At 40.4% G+C, this 23,221-nt stretch overlaps 1 protein-coding gene across 5 annotated transcripts in view; it reads right to left on the bottom strand.

Moving 5' to 3' along the window:
* rab11fip4b (RAB11 family interacting protein 4 (class II) b) overlaps window positions 1-23,221 on the bottom strand; it is a 49,947-nt gene that overhangs the window by 14,561 nt on the left and 12,165 nt on the right. For 2 of the 5 annotated variants that reach the window (XM_005469944.4, XM_025908233.1), the window contains exon 2: window positions 214-464. In XM_005469944.4, the coding sequence (XP_005470001.1) occupies window positions 214-431 (218 nt within the window). In that variant the 5' untranslated portion in view covers window positions 432-464. Of the gene's footprint in view, window positions 1-213; window positions 465-3,941; window positions 4,129-13,249; window positions 13,705-23,221 lie in introns of those variants that run through there. The other 3 variants (XM_005469942.4, XM_005469943.4, XM_019359797.2) reach the window with 3 other exon arrangements.

Here is a 23,221-nt window from a genome sequence, read left to right as displayed (position 1 = left end):
TACAAGTGCTGCCGGAGCTCTAACTGCATCCAAATAAACAAAACTGCTTCATATGCAAGTAATGCAAATAATGGCACTTTTATGGTAACAGATCCTACTTTACTTTGACTCTAGAAGTGGCTGTCAGAATCTGAATGAACCGGAAGGTGAAGTGATCATGAATCAGTGAAGAAAACAGAAGGCGCAAGTTAAAAATGACCCAAGACTGCTTACTTCTCCCCGGGAAAAAAGAGATCTCCTAGTGTGTCTTCCTTGTCTCCCAGTCTGGTGAGCCCGTCTGAGGTTTCCGAACCCTGAGTGCTTTCCACAGCACTGTCTCTGTCTGATTCCCTCTCCTTGCCCTCGTCTGCCACCTCCTCCTCAGGCTCCTCCACCTCTTCTGGGAACAGCTGGCACTCACGGACGGGGTCAGGATAGGCCCGCGTGCACATGATGACCGGGCAAACCTGATCCTCCTCAGCACCCTGCAGAAGCCAGAAGGGGACAAGCATAGATTAGCATCAGTTTGAACAAGGCCACACTACAGAGACTGTTCATAGTGAGAAAACTAGTGAGTTGAAGTATATATGCACTTATTGGTAGTGAAAGACAAGATAAACATAATGTTTGCCCTGAATGATATCCCAAATGTCTTAAGTTTAAAACATCAAAGTATGATCTTTAGAGTTTGACCAGAGAATTTAAAGCATTTTTGGACCTAAACTGAAACCTCTCCAGGCCTCAGTGTCAGAGACTTTTGTGTTTTTAAGCTATTAGAAGTAGAAAATGCATGCATACACACCGGCATCATTTCCATAAGCTTATCCAATGTCAAAACATATATTTCTACATCCCCAAAACTGTCAGTGGAGTTAAAATCTGGACTTTCTTGTGGCCAAGCCATCTGTGAATACCATATTCAGGTATTCAGCTGACCTCAGTTTTTTTGGGGCCATAACATTAGACTTTAGATTATGATCTGAGCAATGCCAGATCATAATCCTGCCCCTACAGGCTTGTAGGACAGGCACAAGGCATTATCTGCTTCTCGTCATACTCTAATGTGCCCATCACTCTGGAAAAGGGTAAATCTGGACTCATCCGCCCATGTGACCTTTTTCCATCACTCCAGAGTAGAATCTTAATGTCCCCTGACAAACTGAAGCCTTCTTCTGATTAATTTGACTGATAAGTGCTTTTCTTAAGGCTAAACAGCTGTTTATTCCCTTTGTACGTGTGAAAATGCTCACACTCAAACACAAACACAGTTGTGACTTTACTGCTGATATTTTCTGATTTAATTTCAGAAAATTTTCTCCAATTGCGATCATTAAAAAAATAAAATTGGACAGTTTTTAACCTATATTCATGCAGTTTCAGCAACATCTTTAAGTTGTTTTTTTTTACCTGATGCAGGCCAAAAACTTGACCCATCTAAACCACAGTAACATTTTTTCCATGACAATGTTCATGTCCAAGTCTTCTTACAATGAGAAACTACTCACTGCATCACTGAAGGTTAAATAACCTGTTTCCAGCCAAAACATATGAATCACTGCAGTGATTATCCAGTGGAGGGCTCTCACCTATTTGCTTAGTAGCCACAATGCCCAAGGGGGCAAAACTGTAAAAGGACAATTTAACAGATGTACGGATGATGGAACTGAATGCTTTTAAGGGTCGTCTGACATTTCAGGACTTTTAAAGTTGTAACTCTCACGAATACCACCACTGTCACAGTTATTTTCACCTTCAGGCATAAAAAGGTCAAGCAATTTAACTAACTATATTATGGCAAATCATGGAAATATTTTCACTCCTTTACAGTGCAGAGTATAATAGTGTATATAGTTAATATACCATAAACCTGCAAGTAGGAAGAATCAAAAATGAGCAAATGCAGCCAAAGACATTCAGTGTTTTGCAGTTGTTTATCTCTGAATAATGTTTTAAATATTAGACAGTGGAGTTCGTGTTGAGTTCATTGTTTTTAGCAGGGCTGTTCAGTCATTTGATTTCCCACTTATTAAATTCCTTCACTGTGGGAATCATCCTAAGTTCACACCAGGGGGGTCTGGAGGTCTACGGGGGTGAAAGGGTGATGGGCCAGAGGTCATGGGTCTCACTCCTTCTTGTTTCACCCTCCAAAAATCTGGTCAAATGCAACAGAGAACAAAGCCTCATCTCAGCATGACCGAACAGCTGAAACATGGAGGGGCAGGATAAAGAATGAGAGGCAGGTGAAGAGGTGGATAACGAGAAGCGAGAGCAGGGTAAGTAATATGTTATAGGGAGTCAGGGAAAAGTGGGTGGGAGAGTGAATAACGAGCTAACGAGGGAGGAGAAGGAATAATGCAACAATGCAACGAGAGACTGGAAAGGAGCTAGCAGTACAGTGTGTATGAGGATGAGATTAGTCAAAGAATGAGCCATGGGAATAAAAGAGATGCAAGACAGGAGGAGAGGCAACACAGCAGATGATAGTCAGGTTAGTTTGTAACAACATAGCAAACAAAGGATTAAAGAATCTCTGCCCCTCTCTCGCTCTCAAAAACTCTATGTGCTTATTTGGATTTAAACCAGAAATAGTGAGGAGCTACACTCAAAGTTTCCATAGAATATCTCTGTTGTTTCATTTGCACTGTGATTGTGATGCAGTGGTGACAACCGTCACGTCACAAAGCATTCTGCAGGTTCAAACAAAAGCCTTTCTGTGTAGTGTTTCAATGATGCTTTGGCTTTCTCCCACAGTCTAAAGGCACCTATGTTATGTTAATGTATAAATTAGGCCTGTGATGGACTGTTGACCCTTACTGAATAACCGTTATGGATGGACGGACGGTGCAAGAGCAGCTTAACGGTTTGATTTTGATGGTCAGAGAGTTTAACAGCTGGAAAATAGTTTAAATTGCACTGCATATTGTATAACTTTCCTTTAAATGCTGGAAATAAATTCTATAACAGAAGATAAATGCTGTTTGTTCTTCAAAAGTCTTGTGAAAATGAGAATGCTGTTATAAAGCATTAATAAACAAAGACTAATTATGCATGTAAGTCCACTGGAAAACAAAGTTTCAGATGATTATAAAATTATGACGAAGCCATTTTGCATGTATGCTTATGGAGAAGTAAATTAAAAAAAAGTAGCCTATCCATTTACTACACAAACTGAGGCACTGCATCGTTACAAAGAGCCAACATGGGGTGTGAGTCACAGAGAATAAAACAAAGGATAAAGGTCTCTTTAGCATTCCTTCCCTGCAGCAGAGAAAGAAACACAGTGTGCGGCAAGGAAGCAGGCAGCCCCACTCTCGCTACTCTGTTCTGCAACAATTCAGAAAACCGAACAAGCTAACACAGTGGGCGACGTGACACCTGTTGTGAAGAGACAAGAGAAGGTTTTTCAAATGCTCCTCAGCAGAGGCTGGAAATGTCAGAAATCACGCCCATGCGAAGAATATACCATCAACATTACAGCGTTATACTGACATTAACTGGAAAGCTTTACTTCACTCAGAAAACCATGCATTGTTGTGGTAATGAAGGCGTAATAATAAACTTTGTCCAAAGTAAACTTTTTGACACGCTGCCTTTTTTGTGTCATTTACATTCATTTTGGTAACGAAATGTGAAACAGTACGGGTTATATGCTAAGATAAGACCAGAGGAAATGAAAGTAACTTGGAGACATACAAGCTGCCAAAACAAAGAGAAACCACATGACTTGCCCTTTTAATGAGGTAATATGATGCATGAGGACGGCATATAACCGACACCAGATCTCGGTACAGACATGTACAAAAATAATTTCACTTCATCGCCACAGTTGTGGATAAATTTGGGAGATTTAACTGTAACTGAGTTTCCTCAATAGATTAATGTGCAGAAAGGTCCAATCAGAACAGTCAAATTAAATATGAAATAATGAAACATTGGTGTGCGGGAGGGAAACGTAAACTTGCCAAGAGATCTTCTTTCGGGGGTCACCACCACAGTGGATCATCTGACTTCATGTCCTCCTTCACCACAGCCATGAAACTCATCTGCGATCTTCCACCTTTCCCCATGTCTGGCACCTCCATACTCAACATGTCCCCACCATCTCAGCCTCGCCTCTCTAACCATGTCTCCAACCTGCTCAACCTAAGCTCTCCGTCTGATGTACTCAATCATTTTAGATAAACAGCTGTTGCTGGCTCAGCACTACTACTAAAGAGTGTGTTCATAATATTCATAATGAAATTAATTTGGTGCCAACGCATCCTCGGCATTCACTTCATTCAGGAAGATCACGTGGTATCATTTAAGCAGCAAACTCTACTAACAGCACTCGTTTGAGGCAAAGACGTTGCTGGACAGTTACATCCTACAGTGTTTGTTTCTTCAACCAGAAACACTTTGTACTCTACAAGTCAATTTGAGCTACCCTGATGAGACTGCTAAAAAAGTGATGATTAAGGGAGGAGCTTTGCCTGTGAGTGCATGTTTGTATGCGTTTACTGAACGCTTCTGTTTATACCCGCCTGCTCCAGAACAGCCAGGGGGCTTCAACTGCCAAAACATGAGCCTACCGAGCATTTTGAGTTGCTCGATTCCCTGAAGCAAAGAAAAAAAAAAAAAATACAGCTGGCCTGCCAAACAGCATCTGAACTGCCACTGGCTTTGAACTGACGAACTGAGGATGCCAAGATCTGCTGTACTTTTAACTGTAGCTGTTCGATCTGAAGGCTCGCATGCCTTCACATCTCATTTGGCACATTTGGCCAAAAGAGGATTTTTTAAAATCCAGATATTAAATGTTTTGACCAAATCAGTCATATTATTGATAAATGATCAATTCCTCCCCAAAAAATGAACATTAAAAACAATTTAAACAATGTTGTACGCATCCAGCTTCTGCTGTAATACTGCACAGCACGAACGTTGTTATACACAGATCTCAATATTTAAATCAAATAGGAAAAATATTTTCTGATCTCTTCGTGAGCCTGTTGCTGCAGGGTCTGACCCAGTTAAAATACAGACGTCCTATCGTTCCTTTCCTGCTCTTCTCCCAAGTGAGGCCAACATCAGCAGCAGAGCAAGATGGAGAGATGAAGGCGAGAGAACAATCAGTACCTTCCTGCAAGGCCTTTTGTTAGTTGAGGTTTCTGTTCACTGCAGACTAAGTGTATTTGTTTGCAAGCTAAAGATAGTTTCATGTGTGTTACAGTATTTGTGTGTATGCTCATCATCCAGCCATCCCTTAGTAAAACCATGTCTAGTAACCATGCAGGGTTTGAAAACAAACTACCCAACTACAAATCACTGTCACTGCCATTAAATGCTACTAAAGATTTTGAAATACAGACAGAATTGTGCAGAATCAGTTATGTATAAGAAAAAGAAGAGAATGCACTGATATCAGATATTATTTATATTCACTGCAACAATCTAAGCAGCGAGGAGTAAAGAGATAAGAAGACAGAAAATGAACAGCAGAGAGAAACTGAGAGAAACAAAAGGGAAAAAAGCAAAGCAAGAAAGCAACCAAATGTAAATTAAACCTACTAAAATACGCACTGCTATTCCTTTCAAAACTTTTGAAAATTTTTAAAATAAGCATATAATAATTTTACAATCATAAACTTTCAGCTGAGCTTGGCAGTGACATTAGTTTTTCAGCTGAGACTGCATGACATAATGCCAGTGCGCAACCCTGAAACTCACAACACTGAGTCATGTGCTTTTCGTGCTAGAGTTGTTGAGCAACATTTCGGAAGATTAAGCAATAAAAAAAAAACAGTGACATACAAATGATATTACTGCACAGCCATTACCCTTGTAATACTAGAGTATTAGTTACCAGGGAGGCAAACAGTATACAGTAATTTCTCATTACAAAATGAGGGTGTGTAACAGAGATTATAAGAAAGGAGAGAAACATCCAGATGTGTTCTTGTTATACAATTACACAAAGTGTTGCTACCAATATTCACACCCAGCATTTTGCCAGTGTTGTGACCTGAAGTCAAAAGACCCACCCACATACAAGATGCAAAAGCAACTCAATCAAGTAAAATGGGAATAAAGGCAATAAAACAACATAAAAACAGACTGAGTACAGCACAAAAAGATCAACTCTATTAATTATAACTATAGTAAATCATCATGATTAAAGTACACAATCAAACGGTCTTAAAAAAAACATAAACCCAGTCCTAGAGAGGCTTCAGAAGAGATATGCGAGCTGGCAAAAGAGCTGAGTAAAAGTTTACGTTTACCTTTGAAAATCTCAACACGCCGGGCAGTGAATCAATGATTTGGTTTCAGTTATGGAGAAAACAATGTACTCACAGCTCTAAGTCTTAGATCCCAGTACAAACGGAAGCTTTATGATCAAAAGAGCTCAGGTTTGTTAACCAAACATTTAACCTATGAACTCGAAATGATTTTAAAGACTGTACAGGAGAGATTGGTGTCTCGTTTGCATAAAGAACATAGGGATATCTGACCATTCTTGATTTTACAGAATCTGGGTGTTGTCCTAGAAAAAAAGGAATCCAGTGGTGGTAAACCTATCTTGGGGTATACTACAAGTGCTGTATTTGCTTTGCCTGGGCAGCAAAGCCTAGCAGAAGAAAGATGCCTGCTGTAGCTGAAGAGGACCCCAGAGTGTTGTTATGTTGGACCCTGAGGCAACAGCAGAACAAGCAGGCAGATCATGAGCAGAGGTGCGGCTCTCTGAGGAGGTATCGACTAAATTAATCGGCGCTTTGTGCTGTTAGCAAGTTTTTGCAAAAATCCAGACTGCTTAGTGACCACTCAGTCCAGGTACCTTATTATGGGTTATGAGCTGAGGGAACATTATAGACAAATTGATGACTCCCACAGACTCTCTACATCTTTTTAACGTCAGCGAAGAATCGTCAGCGTCAGTGAAGGCGGACGATACAGTACCCTTCTTTTCAGAATTTGTGTATATTATCCCACAGGCTAGTAACATTTCTCTAAACCTTAGGAAGAGCTGTGACAATGCAACTTTTTCCATTTCAGTTGCTTTCAAGGATGGTTTAACAGATTGCACAATGGAGACGGTTTCTCTATAGCAATTTCAGGACTGTTTTGCCAGTAATATTAAAAGAAAAGAGTGGTTGCATTTTAAACAAACTGTGTAGCGCATTCGGACTTTGCCTTAGGCAACAATATTCTCCAAAATCAAGCGTGTCCACTCTGCAGCTGTGCACTCTCATACACATCTTCTAAAAACATAAAAGTTTGCTGTAAGCACACTGAATGAAAATTAGTCTTTTTCACATGGCTACAATACATGGCTACAATACATCCTTGTGTATAATAAAAGCTGACAATGCACATGTGCAAAACAATCACACAAATAGTGACAACAACTTCAGTCTCTCAGTCAGCAGAGACACAGAGGATTTATCCGGTTGGAAAACAACTACAACATTATTATGACCACAATTAAAGAGATTCACATCTTCTCGCGCCAATTTAGTCTACACTGAGTGCTGAAGGTCAATACCATTTTAGTGCTGAACAAATCATTAATCTGCCCTTCTGGTAAAGAGGAGAATTATGTGGACGGCCATGCATTTCAAGGCTTAAGTGATGTTAATGTAAAAAGAGGGCGGCGACTGGTTTAAACACAAGTCTTGATTCAAGCCGACTGCTTTACATATTTTAATCATTGGAAGTTTAATTTTATTCAGGAGACATTGCAGTTTGTAATGACTTTAGGAGAGTAGGATCTTTTTCTGGGTACCACCCTTTAAGAGCATTTAAAGAACATATTTGTGGGATGTCATATGAGCAAAGTCAGATTAAAGGAATTATGCGTCTCAATAAGGCTTTAAAAAGGTGTTGTTCCAGCTGCAGGTTTGTGGAATAACTAGTTAGACAGTAACCACCTTTTTGTTGTCTTATTGAGCAAAACAAGTGTCGTGCGATAGATAGAGAAGGCTTAACAAAGATGGAGTGCTACGCCACTTTGAAGAGGGTTTGGATGAGCAGACGCACGAACTGCCGTCGAGCGGATCGATTCCAAACCGATGAAGCTTTGATTTAGAGTGAGTCAGCAGTAAAAGGACCGGAGGATAAGTAGAAGAGTGAGAGGCAGAATGAAAGGGGGAAAGATGGAAGAGAAAATGCAAAGTGGGATTGAAGGAGAAGAGCAGGACGGGAAATCCAGACTGAGAGCTGCAGTGTCTCCCTGCTTGTGTTTGTCAGACTGAGCCACAGAGATAAGAGGCGTTTCTCTGCAGAGGCTTTTTTCCCCCCCGTTTCTCGCTCTTTGTTCATTTTACTCTCTATTCTCCAAACGTCTATTTGCTCCTCGTTTGTTAGCTCCACAAAAATATTCACCTAAAACCTGAAAAGTTAAGCTTCCGCTTTGATATGCAGCATTTTGACTCTGTTGCCGTCTGGTGCTTTGATTACCTTGAGCCTCTGATCCTGTCAGAGAAGAAGCTCTGGTACAGATGGAGTGCAAAAGAGGCTTTATAAGAACTTAAAAGGCTACATTTACAAATAACTAAAGAAAGAAAGGGTGAAATAACTTATTAGCAACTAATAAAATTGTCTTTTTTGTCTTTTTTTAAACTCTGATGATCATCTTTGTAGCCTCTTTTTTTTGGACACAAAATTATCACTAGGTTAATCTATATTCCTTGAGTTGATGAGAGACCGTTGTAGCCACACCCACATGTATTCCTTAAACATCCGCTTGTTGTGTTTAATGTGCATGTTTCTGCCTGTGTAACTATCTTACTCAGATTCAACAGTAAGCATTATTCTTCCTGAATCATATCTGACTCATGTTTAAACTCCATTTGTTTAGGTCAACGCTGTTGAAATCCTGTGTGAATTAAACACACAAATACACACACGTCTAACTGAAATGCTGAAACATGAGGAAACCATGAGACTCTTTACAGCCTCACTGTCTTCTTGCTCATTCATCATTCAGCCATAACCATGAGAGAAACATGGGGGGGGAAAAGACATTTGTTTCAGGTAGCTACTTGAGTTACCAGAAATGCCACACTGGACAAAGGACACTGTAGGGAGGGACTGCAGACGCACACTGGAGACTCTGTGGAGGTACGTTCAGTGAAACGCGAACGCCCCTAGAGTTAAAACACTGTGCACGTGTCAGTATTTGCTGCTGTATTTCTGAACTGACTAAATGAAGATGAAATCAGATTCAGTTTAGACGGTTCAAGGTAGCGGTTAATAAAAGATGCTCCATACACATGTTTGGGCATGTGTATGGAGCAGGCCCATTAAACAGGGAGAACCTGAAATACATCCCATGATTAACGTGCCAGAGTTCATTGTGTTCATAAATTTGAGAACTGCGTGTCTGTAAAGTGACAAACAGTCAGGACAAGCAGCTTGTAAAAACAATTGCTATATGATTCTGATTAGAGTTAGTTATATTTGTCATTAGCTTTAATTTTGATCTTTGATTCAGTTGAGTTTGAAGTATTTTAGAGCGACTTGGTTTATCTCAGTGTATTTAGTTATTTGGTTGAAAATGTTTAGTTTTGGTTTAGTTTTTGTTGAAGATGCACTGATCTGATATTTGGATTAAATATTGCTTTGACTTGAAAGACTGAATGTCATGAAGGAAGCTAAAAGCAAGGGAGGAGCAGTTTGGTGGGGTTTCAAGTGACTCAACGATTTTATTTTTATGTTGGCAGATGCTCTCATTTTAACTTAAAGCTTCTTCAGTCAGTGGATTCAACATGACTGAAAAGTTTTTTTTTTTACTGTAGCCATGTAACACAGTCTTTATTCTACATATAGTAGGGTTGTCAAACATAAGGCCCAGGGGCCAGATTAAACCCGGCAAAGTCTCCAATCTGGTCCACTGAATGGCTTTAAAAATGTGAAGGAGGGCATAGATATGAAAATACATTAAAGTTCACTAAGTTTTACAACTTTTAAAAGACCTCCCCCATTGCCATTCACACTGCAATAAAACTATAGATAAACAATAAAAATTTAAACACAGAAAAGTTTCTGCTTTTTCACTATTTTCTACAGAAAACAGCATATAAACGCTTAAGCAAATGTAATTAATGTTATACCTCGTAGGAACATCAGTAGGCTATTCGGCAACCATCCTAACATTTGACTCGGTGTCAACTCAGCAAAATACAATGTCAACAATTGAAATAAACATCTGCCATTACCATGTCAACAATTTCAAAATTAATAAATGAGTTTATGTTTAAATACACGGGATGATCACTTGGTTTCGGTATTTAACTGGGTATCAAAAATCGTGCAGTTTTATCGGTATTGGTGCAAGCTACTACTTTCCTGGTATCCTGACATCCCTTCTACATTTTATCATCAGGCTGGGTTTTTTTGGACATGAAGACCTTTCTGTGCATGTTGGTTACCTACAGTACTTGGTACAGGCAGCGCCTCAAAGCCAAAGCTCGAAACTAGAAAAAAGCTGCTTTGGTTTATCTTCAGTTTCTGTATTAGTTTAATGTGTTTTCTATTATTAATATAATGTGGGGGTTTGGCATCAGGGTCAAGTTCAGATAGATAAGGTATCATAATACAAACACTACTTCAGCTCATGTACACATCCTCATTTCAACATGCACCAAAGCCTCCTGAAGCTTGCAGAGTTGATAAATTTCACTACACTGAAAAAAAATTAAATTAAGTTAATAAAATTAGCTTAATTTTAGTTAAATGTTGCTTCTGACTGCTGCTGGTGACATGGATATTTACCAATAAAGCATGTGTGTTGGTTTTCAAACACTTCATAATGATAAATAATAATAAAAATACATCTTATATAACAATGACAATGGTATAAAAAGCAGGCCCAATCTGAGCGATGATTAAAGCCCAGTGACCGTCTGTTTCATCTTGAAAAATGAAACTGTTAAAATGAAAATAGTTGGATAAGCATCTGTCACAAAAATTTTAGTGCAAGCCAAAATATATGTCACGAGGAAGTGCAATTATGAGAAGCTGTCACACAAAGTGGATAGGTATGTGTATTAGCTCATTTGCCCCTTGGTCTCATTTGACACGTGCTATGTGCTGCTGCCCAACAAAACAAAGAAGCTGTCATTACCCGGCAGAAGTCATATCAAAATCATGCTTGGTTTCCTGAGAACGCGCAAGTACTGCAGTCAATGACTGCAAGAGCTGCGGCACCTTCAAATGACTGCTTTATCAGTCTAAAACCCAAAGATATAAAACAGGAAAAAAGGAGAAAATAATTACGCTCATATTTTTATCCATTATAGACTTAAATAATTAATATACCATCAAATCTGATGACCGTCTCATCTTTTTGTCCTCAGCGTTGCAATCCACTGATTCATGTTTCCCTTGAATTATCAACATCACTGGCAAAAAGAGAAGTTAGTTATCTTTCCAGAAAAGAGGAAACACTGACTCATTTGGAGTTTCACAAGCACTTAACACTCGCTGTCCAATTTACTGTTCAGGTTCGTTATTTCACAGCTTGAGAGTGTTGTGTCTAGAGTGTTTTATGAGTCATCAAACTCGCGTCCAAAGACAAGAGGGGGGAAAAGGACACCGTCCTTCTTCAACATAGTGCATTGTCTTTCTCTTAACTGACAGCTCGTGAGCCCACTTGCTGCCGGCTATTGAACGGAGGCATTTCAGCGTGCTGTTTGGCAGACACTCAGCAGGTGGTCTAGCCCCTGTCTGCCATAGGCGGTTGCATTAAAAAAGTATTATCTGTTTTTAAAAAGTAACTTTAAAACACTTATAACTGGTAAATGGTGAGAACCGGGAGAGCTTCTGCAGCATTCGATTAATATTTATTTTTAAACCTAGAGTACATGATCTCAGTGACTGAGAAGCTACAGTATGAATGGTCCTGTGTTTAGATAATTGCTTGTTTTGTCTGTCGACTGTTGTGTCTTTTCTCTCTATAGCACTGTGTTAGAAAACCTGGAAGAAATTGTTTAAGAGGAGTGACTGTGACTCCTGGAGATTAGCTTTCATTCACCGAGTACAGCTCAGAACTGCATGTTAATCTAGTTATTCTAGTCCCTGAGAAATACAGGTGCACTGGTACAAATACTTGGCTATGGGGCAGTTTTGGTGCAGGAAACAAACATCAAATGACTGTAAAAAGCAAATCTGTTAAAGTGTTTGCCCATAAACACATTTGTCTTTTTAGTAAAAAGATCTTCGGAGAATGTTTTAGTTGTTTTTGGTCCGGGGGAATCGACGGCAACTTTCCTGCTCAACTAAGAGAGGGCAAATCTCATTATGCAACGTCCAGTCACAGAGCAGCAGGTGTATTCAAAGTGACTACAGAGTCTGACGTCATGACATGTTGCCACTGACAATAGAAATGAAACTCCCCTTGCCTTTCTATTTTTGGAGAGTTGAATAAATATGCTCAAAAGTACCAGCAACAAGAACTTGTGCAAAAAAATATCAGGAAGGATTCTCCATGTATTTTAAGTGTGGGTGCTTAAATTAATCATAGCATTTGCAAACAATTTAAATTGATAAAAAGAGCAGTTTGTATATGTGCAGTGGTCATGTGACAGGAAATCTGTAGTTTTGTGGGATGTTATTAATGAACTTTGGCTCATATCAGCTGAATTTTTAAGTATGAAATGCCACAAAATGATGATGATGATTATTAGATAGATACATTTATTTGACATTTATAAACACAACTGTAGAAAATAACTTTGTCACATTTATCTGCTGTTCTTTCTGTTTCTTTCTTTTTTAAATAAACTACACCTGGACATTCACTTCACGTCTTTTGATCCCTCTCTCTGTCATTCCCCGTGTCTCCTTCCAGCTACCCTAGTTTCCAATTAATCCCATTACCCTCAGGGAGAGATGCTGGGATGCAAAGGAAGCAGAGAGAATATGACAGGAGGAGGGGGGGACACAGGAAAGCAGAGAGAGGAAAAAGAAGAGAGGAGACAGGAGTGTGCAGGCATGACACCAACAGCTGAGCAACACAGACAGGCAAGCTGTGAGGCAGGGTCAACTACGTGCAACACTCACATTCAAACACACAAACCGGGGGACAATGGACCGCCGCTGAAGCATCACCCCCCCATTAACTCCCCTTTAACTCAGCTGTCTTTCTCCCAACGCGTAAACTGCTTTTCTTTCACTAAACCCCAGCTTCTCCCTGCGGACCTCTTTCTGTGTTTTGTTCTCATTCTGTCAAGTCATCTTTTATCACCCTCACATTTCAGCAGGCTTGCTGCACTCTCTGGTCTCTTACCCCGTTAACTAGTGCGGGGAGTCCATGATCGGCAGTCTCCCTCTTTCCACCAGCCAAACCGTCATCCACCGAAGTCATCCAGCCGCCCTGTTTACCAGGGCTAAGTCCGTTGTCTTGGCTTTCACGCGCACAGGTGTTCCCTTCAAAGGCAAGTGTGAGGGGTGGAGGGGGGGAGGCGGAAACGACGGAATAGTCCAAAGGGTGAGTCCCCGGTAGTGGTATAGTCCACGGAGAGGCAGAGGAGCGAGGCAGGCTCTGTCTTTCTCTTTAAAAACACTGCACTGGCTTTTCCCGCACCAGCACAGACTCTCTCGCTCTCTCTCTTTCTGACAAACGCGTGCACGCGCAAACACACACACACACACTTTCTGCACCTCACACACTTTCTCTCGCTCACTTGTTCGCCGGCTGACTCGCATTCACACAGCGAGAGCTCGGATCGGGCAACAGTTGTTGAATTCATGGCCCCTCCTCCTTCTCCTCCTCGCTCCCTCCTCCTTGCAGGTTGTCGCTTAGCAACTGGCTGCTGTGGGCGGGGCTTGTGAGAGTTCTCACATTGCTGCACACTCGGCTCTCGGCTGCCGCCCACTCAGGCTATATTTGCATATGAAGCCCGGCCTGCCTAAAAGTCGGACTCCCGGTGAAGAAGAGGCCAGTGCATGTGTGGGCTGTGAAGAGGGGGAGGAAGGTGACGGTTGTCACTAAAACTGAAACAGTTTGCATTCGGTGATGCAGCAGGTTGCATGAGATAGGTCAAAAATACAAGATGTGCTGGTTAGTCATAGCGGAAAAGAAGATCAAATAGAAGACAGGAAGCATGAGTGAGAGGGAGAGAGGGGATAGAAAAGAAGCTGGAGGCACTGGTTGTTCATTTCACTTAATGAGGTCAGGAAATATCTTGGCTCTAATGTATTTTTCGAGCAGAGGAGCAGACAGCAGATACAATAAAGTGATTATATGATAGAAAATTAATTTTTAAGAAAAAAAAATACCTCATTGAGTTACTCAGTTCTATGTTGTTAAACAGAATGGGTTTGGGGGCTGGTCAGACAAAACAGCCATTGTAGGCAACATACCTCATATGGCTTGGGCTTCAGAAAAATCAGTGTAGGCGACTGACATGTTTGCATTTCATTTATGGGATGAGAAGAAATAAAGCTTTGAGACACAGAAAATCCTCTCAAAAATGCATTCTGAGAAAAGATGCTTTTCTTGGTGCCTGCAAAGTTTACATTTCACAGCTACAACGAGTTGAAGATCAGTGAAAATGTATCTTCACGTTCAGAAGGTGCTTACTTGCTTGCATTCTTAGGTAAAACCTGGTTAAATAAATGGTAAATGGCCTGTATTTATATAGCGCTTTCTGGTCCCTAAGGACCCCAAAGCGCTTTACATATCCAGTCATTCACCCATTCACACACTGGCGATGGCAAGCTACGTTGTAGCCACAGCCACCCTGGCTGTGGCTGTGGCCCCACCCTGGGGCACACTGACAGAGGCGAGGCTGCCGGACACTGGCGCCACCGGGCCCTCTGACCACCACCAGTAGGCAACAGGTGAAGTGTCTTGCCCAAGGACACAACGACCGAGACTGTCCGAGCCGGGGCTCGAACCGGCAACCTTCCGATTACAAGGCGAACTCCCAACTCTTGAGCCACGATCGCCCCATAACTTAAATATGCTATAATTCAATGGTATAACTGGGTGCTCTAAAAAACAAACTATTTTTACTTTAACATCTGACAAAACAACTTTTTTTTTTCCAGTCGTGCCATTTCCTCTGCACTCTTATGTAACTTCCAAAAATTCTATACATGTCAGAAAAATGGCCTGTGAGTGGGCTCTCTATAACGTGAAGCATTATTAGCTTAGCTCCACAGAATATCTGAATCATTCTCACAACTTCCACTCCATGCTTTGTTCCTTACTTGTATTGTGAGTCGGCCACTGTACTGCCTCAGAGTCTATATAAGAGACAGAAATACAGAAACAAACTGTGATTTGGTGTGTTGTTTACTTTTGGTTACTTATTTCTTAATAGTTGAGCAATTCTACATTAAAACTCAACTCAATAGTCTGCTCTGTAGAAAAAAAAACTTATAGTAGAGTTTTTATTATTAGGCTACATGACTGTGACTTCAAACAGCTTTACACTTATCTGAACTTGGCTGTGCACTAATTGAGTTTGCATTCCAAAGTGTCAGTCAGCAGGTTGTAACTACAGGGTTTTTCCTACACAGAATTTGCAGTGTCCCCAAGAGGTCTTATGCTAACGTAAGATTAAAGGAAACTTACCAGCACTGCAATGAACTTAGCTCAGATTGCATAATATTTAACAAATGATGAGAAAAAGCATATATTTCTGACTGTAGGATAACAAATTTCAGAGCCTTTATTGTATATGGGCTGATCTAGCCGGTTCTCATTCCCAGGGAATCAAATACTGCTGTTTTGTCAAAGCTTCTGGTGTCTCAAAGATAAAATCAAGGTACCCTTAGGTGTTGTTTCTGTGACGCACAGAGACATGGCTATCATATGCAGTCCACTTTTAAATGCAGTGGCTAAGTGTCATTTTAACACTTTACTTGGTTAGGTTTATTTTAAACTTAATCAAGTAACAAGCTGATTATTTTTTGCTCTCTTAAAACAGATTTTTATCTCTAGGTGTCCAATATAGCCATAACCAGCATGTGAAGGCACCACTGGCCAAATCTGTGAGATGTCAGAGGCAACTGACAGAACAGCAGTTTTTGACAGCCTGGGATAAGAATGTGTTGAGTGTCTGTTGTTGTAAGTCATAGTGCTATTCTGAGCCAGGAAAAACCCTGAACTACCAGTTTATCTGTCTACATTTTCAAAAAAAAGAAAAGAAAAAAAAAGAAAAAGAAAGATGAGATGAGCTGGTTTTTATTATTATGATGCTTCATTTAGCCCAAATCAACAACTACCATTATTATTCTCTTAATATTGTCACATGAGAACCTCCCTGCCTGGCTACCTAAATTATAACCAGCTAGTTCCCCATGCAGCCTAAACATAAATCATACTCTACTGCCACCTATAACAAAAAGAAAAATCCCTGCTGATTCTACTTCAGAAGGATGGCAACTCCTCTGTGTCTCTATTTTTAAATGCCTGTGGCTGTATTTTCTTACACAGACATCTAAGCTATATTCTCTAATGGTAAAATGGTGATACAGTATCTGTGTGCATGCTTCTGTTTGTATGGTGTTTGCTAAAGTTTCACCACTCCGCGTTTTGTTCTGGTAACTGGACTCAGCAGCTCTTGGCATGAGCTGCAGGCAGCTGAGCCAGATCTTAATCCTGCTAAAATTACAAGGAAATGCCAGTGGACCTATTACCTCCTCACTATCTTTGACTCTCTCTTCTGCTTGTTGACATATTTTCAGTGTTTCAGTGTGAGCTTTGTGACTCAGACTTTGCTTCTATCTCTATCTCCCATGCGTGTAGTCTTAGAATAATACAGTGATGAAAAACAAGGAGAGAGGTGGTCAGAAAGAGGCAAAAAGAAGAATAGATATGATTTACATTAAAGCAGCCAAATAAATCAGATTATGGGGAAAGGAATGCACCGTATAGTCTTGTTCTTTCTCCTCTTTACTCCTCAAGGATGCTGGCAGTTGCTCAGCCAGTGGTCTGTCTGTGGCTATTTGTTTACATGCAATTTGTTAGAGAGTTGGCCCCTTTCCTTCTTTTCAGAGAAGCCATTTACAATTCTATTCATGTCTACCTGCCTCAGCAGCACATACTTAGGGACAAGAGGGTTGGTTTTACATACCGTCACAAAGTGTTATAGTAATACTTTTAGTAAGGGGAAGAACGAGCTCAAAATCATCACATTAGTTTCTGTAACTGGGTTTAATGGACTGAAAGCAGGTGCAAGATTAAAGCAATTAGAGTAGGTGGAAAAGGGGATATGGTGGCGTATGAATCCAAATTATATTTCTAATGCACAAACACATTGTGGGTATTTAAAAAAAAAAAAAGCACAAACCTAACACCTAACAAATGTGTATGTTGCAGAGTTCAGCTGAAACAGCTCTGTGGGGATTCTCAACCAGCTGCTGGGATTCGCAGTGCAGCCAGATGAATGATAGAGGGAGAGGGTGGGGGTGGAGAAGATAGAGAGAGGGAGTAAGAGGCTGCAGAGAACAAGGGAGGAAAAGGAGAGCACAAGAAGCTCGCGAAAAGTAGACGAGGCAGCAGTACTGTTGGCGGGGGGTGGCGGTTGTTGGTGGGCAGCTTATTTGCGCTGAGTGCTTTGAATGCCAATAACTCTGCTGCTAAGTGCAGAAACACAAGCTTTGGACATGGTGGCACATTTTCATAAGACCAGAAGAAAACATTTTTTGATATTCAGATTTTATTTCAAAGAAACATACTCCATCATTCTTTTAATCTTCTGTCCCTTTAGGTGGACATCAGGTCTTGTTTGATCGCGGATGATAGAATGAGGACTAAGTGAAGCCGAATGATATTTCACTGAGCTTTTCATGTTTCATGCTAAAAACAGTTTCAGCCCAGTTTCTCTATGTTATCACTGCTACTTTCCCTTCAGAGATGAGCCCCACACTCTGGTTTGTGAGCCTGGACATGTTGTTTTCTAAAACCTGCTTGCCTATTTTCTGTTTGATGTAATCAAAGGACCACCTGTTTGGTGGTGGTGGGCCTGTTGTGCTGTTTTCATGCGTCATCCTAAAATACATTTACTGTACTGCCAGATTTACAGTACTGCTGTACGGTCAAGGGGATGTCCCCTTATTATCCCTTTTCCCCAATTATAATAATTTAAATAAGCCTGTGCAAGATTACAAACTCATCTATTACAAACTTTAATATAATTTAAGGTCATTCTGCAGAACTACAGGTACCTTTTTAATTCTGTACTACAGACACAACAGTCTGCTATCATGATACAGGAGGAGGGGTGTATAATATAAAACCTGAGCACTAAGTGCAGTTTTGTGAGAGTCACTATAATGGAAATGCTGGCAGAGAAGGTGTTGAGAGAAAGGGGTCAGGCAGAGTGTGAGTGAGCTAATGGCAGACTGAAAAGGATGAAATCTGCTGCAACATTTTTCTTGCCATCCCAAGGGCTGATATAAAGAGTGAGGCTATGAATAACTGAGTCTCAATACATGTGAATAAAAATGTAGAATATTAGCCTGACAAGTCAAACCAAAACATGAAAAGAAGAGAGACAAAAGCGCAGAGACATACATGTGGGCCATATCCGGGACTGTGAAGCTGTGGTGGGCTGGAGCCTATCGCAGCTTTCATGCATCGAGAGGCAGGTTACACCTAGGCCAGGTCACCAGTATATCTTAAGGCTAACAAAAAGAGGCAGACACCTATTCAGTTTCACAGTCTCACCTGTGGCCATTTTAGTCACCAGTTAATCCAACATGGAAGTCTTTGGAGCGTGGGAAGAAAGCAGAAGACCTGGAGGATATCCAGTATGCACAGGAAACACATGCAAACACCAGGAAAAAGATGCTATTCAATACGATATTTCATTTTTCTTTTTACTAAATCACAAGACTACATCAAGAAGAGTTGAAACAATGAATCGATTACTTGACTTAATCTTCTTGGAAACGATTTCTTTCACTTTTTGCATAATAAAGTGTAATAAATTCATAAGGTTTGGAAAATCGGTTGAAAAAAAAGAGTTGGTGATGTCACAAAAGCCTCTGCGAAACGAATGACAGGAAATCACAGGGAAGATTTCCTGTCATGAAAACCACACATTTATATTAAGAGAAAGTCCAACCAGGAATTTACCAGCTTACTTTTATTACTTTTACACAGAAAAGATCAACTAACACTGAAAATATTTTCAAGGAACCCTGCAGTTAAAATACTATGAAAATAACCCAGACGGGTAACTCTATTCGTAGCCATGTGATTGTTACAGGAGTGAAATCAGGTCACTGGGTCAGTGTTGCCTCTGTGGAAAACTTGATATATTGATTTCTGTTTACATGGCGAGAATTCATCCATTTGTTATGGCACAGTGGACCCTGACAGGCCGATGGATGATCTGAGTGTACTTACAGAATGTATAAAACCGTAAATTAAAAACTGTTCAGGAAGTGGTGAGGAATTGGTCATTTTTACTGTCTTGCTGGATAGATATGCAGATATGCAACTGCACATATACACACAGACACACTTTGATGGTGTATGTGGCAACCATGCAAATGACTGCACATTGCAGTGGAAGCACTAATTTACATTTACCTGGAAACAGACATTAAACTCTTTCTTGTCCTGGTTCAGTAGGTCACAGGGCCCTGTCAGTGTGATACAACTAAAAATATAAAACCTATTTATTGTGCAGGTAAAAGTGCCTTCAGTAAAACATACAAAACTATTAAGTAAAGCTGATAGGGTTTGCAAACTTTTGCTCTCTGCTTTTCCTTTCCTTAGAAGCCCCACAATTAAGGTTTCATACCTCGAGGTCTAACTTCTGATCGCTGCATGAAGGCAGCAAAACGGTACTGCTGGATGTTTAAAATGTATCAAATATAACACGGTGCAAGCTGTGGTGAAGTGACTGCTTCTTTTTCCCTATCAGTGAGTGATAACTAACACTGATACGCTGTCAGTATGCTGAGTAGGCCCAGCAAACAGGTGACTGACAACACATCAAATCCTTATGATCAATACGTGACCTGACCATCCATCTATCAAATTGCCACACCACTGTGACAGCGGGCGACAGACGAATCAATGAGGAAGGGAGAAGGTGGAGATACAGACAAGTCTGATTACAGGAAAGGAAGCGAGCAAGAGAGAGACAAAGTGAAGAATCCGACTGACTACCCATGGTGGAATTGCAGGTCAAAAATAAATAAGAAGAAGAAGCAGAAAAAGAAGGATGTTTGGTGTTTATAGGAGGTTTTTACTTCCTCTTTTTAAAGGTTACTCTGGGCAGGGAGGGTGCGAACTGAGTGGAACAATGCAGCTAGACAATGGCTGCTAATTAGCCTGACAGACAGGGGGAAAAAAAAAAACACTGAACCATGAAAGGAGTCATTGGCGAAGGTCATGGAATACAAATACACTGTGGAAAGAGAAGAACAAAGAGAAGTGGGTACACAAACACAAACAGCCTTTGAGCTTTAGTCCTTACCCTAAATGGACACTAGTGCTGTAACAATGTCAGATTTTTAGGTTACTGTGGCCAATTAACCAAAACAATATACATTTGCAATCAGGTCAGGTGAAAGGCCATTACCATAACCCATAGTGATCCATGAATATTAATTTATTAATTATCACACTTTTCATCAAACATGAAGAGAACTGTGATTTTCACCTATTCGTGGTGCTTTACAGCTGCTGCAAACAACACCGAACACATCAGACAGCATGAACGTGCACTGCTTGAACAGAGTGCGGTGTATGCACTCTGCATCTGCCTAAAGATGAACACAGACATCCTTCAGTCTGCTCAACATAGGAAGTGTTTTTCTTTTACTTCCACAAAAGCATCAGAGTATTGGTGTTGAAAGACACCTGGATGCTGACACAGTAAAGTGGCAGTGATCACAAGGAAATCATTTTTTGTTCATATACATTTCTTGTTCATGTGGACAACATATTTGAGCCATCGCTGAGGTTATTGCATTTTTTTTTTCCTGCACTGCCATGTTGTGATGCTACCGAGGACAAAAAAACACCGGCTGAAACTGATAGTGCAAAACTTCCCTTACGGTTATAATGCAAACCTGAGGTTTAATAATGTGCAAAACCAGGATGTGGTACCAGCAGGAACAAATGAATTTGGTGCGAGAAAAGTGTCATGCCACTTCAATCATTTACAGGGATGTTTACAGTAAAGATCATCGACTACTCCTTCATAATAACAAGACACCTTTTCAATTCTTGTCACATTGAAGTTCAGCTAAAACTTGCCCTAACCCCAACTTTTAACTAATTGTGAATACTATATGATAGCACTTAATTCCTAAAAAGCAAAGGGACTGTTACAACCTGCCACAACATGAAGTGGAGAATGACACAAGAGTAAATAACTAAAAATCGGAGGTTTAAATGGTCAAAACAGTTTGCAACGGCGTTCCGACACCTTTGGATATTGAGCAATTAAATCTAATAGACAGATTCATGCGTATTACTCTCGAATGAGTACGTTTATTGTGTGTTGCAGTTTGGCATTTCTTCCAGTGATGGCATGGAGATACTTGCACAGTAAGAAGAAAATAATGAATAGATGATGAATAGAATCTTATTTTGTATTTTGATCTCTTACTTGGATTTTATAGTTGTCACTATAAGAGTAAAATTTTGTTGAGGGATAGAAAACGAGGACTGTTTTTTTTTTCCAGAGTACCAGTTCCCAGTTAAACAATTTCTTGGAATTTTTTGTCTCCTTGCTTATTGGTTCAATTTTGTTCCTACGCTAAAAATTGCTAATTACAGTTTGTGTGTTGGAGGAGGAAAATAGTGGCGCAGTCTCGAGTGTGGATATGGACATTACCTTTATTTTTATTGTACAAAAGGATCAGAGTGCAATGGTAAAGTGCAAATAACTGTATTATGCTGCTAACACAGCTTTAGCTCTTTGCAAGCAACTCCACAGACAGTATGCTAACTCTAAGCTAGACAAGAACCCAGAGTGACATTAAAGTTTAGTGTTTGCTCACCTCAGCCCAGCAGCTAGACTCTGAACTTCAACAGGTAACAAACTGATGAGCAGTCAGGCTGCACATCTGTACCTGTACTTTACAGTAGAATTACTTTAAAGTCTCTTTGTGTGGGTTTTTATTTTTGGCTTGAGCTGTTGGCTTAAGAGAAAGATTGTATGTGTTTTCTCCTTATGTAATGTGTTTTGTGTAATATGTGCATTTCCTTTTTGAGTAATGACCCCAACTCTGATCACAACAAAGAGGGGAGATACCTCCAACAGGCACAAACATTTGGCCACACAGCATGCAATTAGTTTGCACAAATGTAATGTCTTTGATATGCTGCTTAGCGATGGTCGGGACTCTCTAAGTAGAGCCAATGAAAACTGAATGAGAATCGATAATGGAATCAGAATTGCCAAATCCTTATCTATTCCCAGCCCTAATTTTGTTACTGCCTGATTACATTATGCAATTCAGTTTTATTTACAAATGTCTTCCTGAATTTAAAACAATGCCAGTGCAAATTGCTTAAAGATTTTTGGTTCTTATCATTATTTTTCCAGCGTCTCAGCCTTCAAGTGTGATGCAATGCTATGGCTTGTGGGAGTAGGAGTGTACAATTATAGTTGTGTAGGAAAGAGGGAAAAACAGAGAGTGGGAGAAGGAGGTACTGATCCAGAACTGAGTTCTTGTGACAGCTTTTCTATTCAGTCCACACATCACAGGGCAATCTGCGACCTGATTAAACAAACAGAATGAAGGAGAAATGAGAAAGACAGAAAGAAACTGGCGATGGAGGAAAAAATGTGCGTGCTGATCAAAGTCCATTGGGAAGCACAAAGCAGAAGCTGTGGATGAAAGTCGCAAAAATGGGGGTGAGAGGGAGGGAATCTTTGGATCTAAAGAGTTAGTAGAGTGAATCGCTGATTGAACCAAGTTATGCCCACATGAGCTGCACAGTGACATGTAAAGCAAAAGGGGTTCGTGGAGAGGGCTGAAATGTTTTGCACACTGGGCTTGAGCATCATAAGAAATTTTGGCTCAGATATGGGGGCACAGTGAGGGAGAACAAAGCTTTGACGAGACCTCTGACACCGGAAGGGACAAAACAGTAAATGTAACAGCAAATTAAGAACAGACACGGAGGACAGTAAACTGTTTCATTCAACAATCTTTAGGCAGACAGGTGGCCAATGATGCATGGCCACCTGTATGCAGTGATTTGAATTAATGCCAAAACAAGCAAAAACAACAACAACATGTATTAGAAAAGTAGAAATAACTGACCACATGG

Source organism: Oreochromis niloticus, linkage group LG6, assembly GCF_001858045.2.
Source record: "Oreochromis niloticus isolate F11D_XX linkage group LG6, O_niloticus_UMD_NMBU, whole genome shotgun sequence".
Classification (NCBI taxonomy): domain Eukaryota; kingdom Metazoa; phylum Chordata; class Actinopteri; order Cichliformes; family Cichlidae; genus Oreochromis; species Oreochromis niloticus.
Note: the sequence above shows the minus strand (reverse complement) of the source record. Positions and strands in the feature narration are given on the sequence as shown.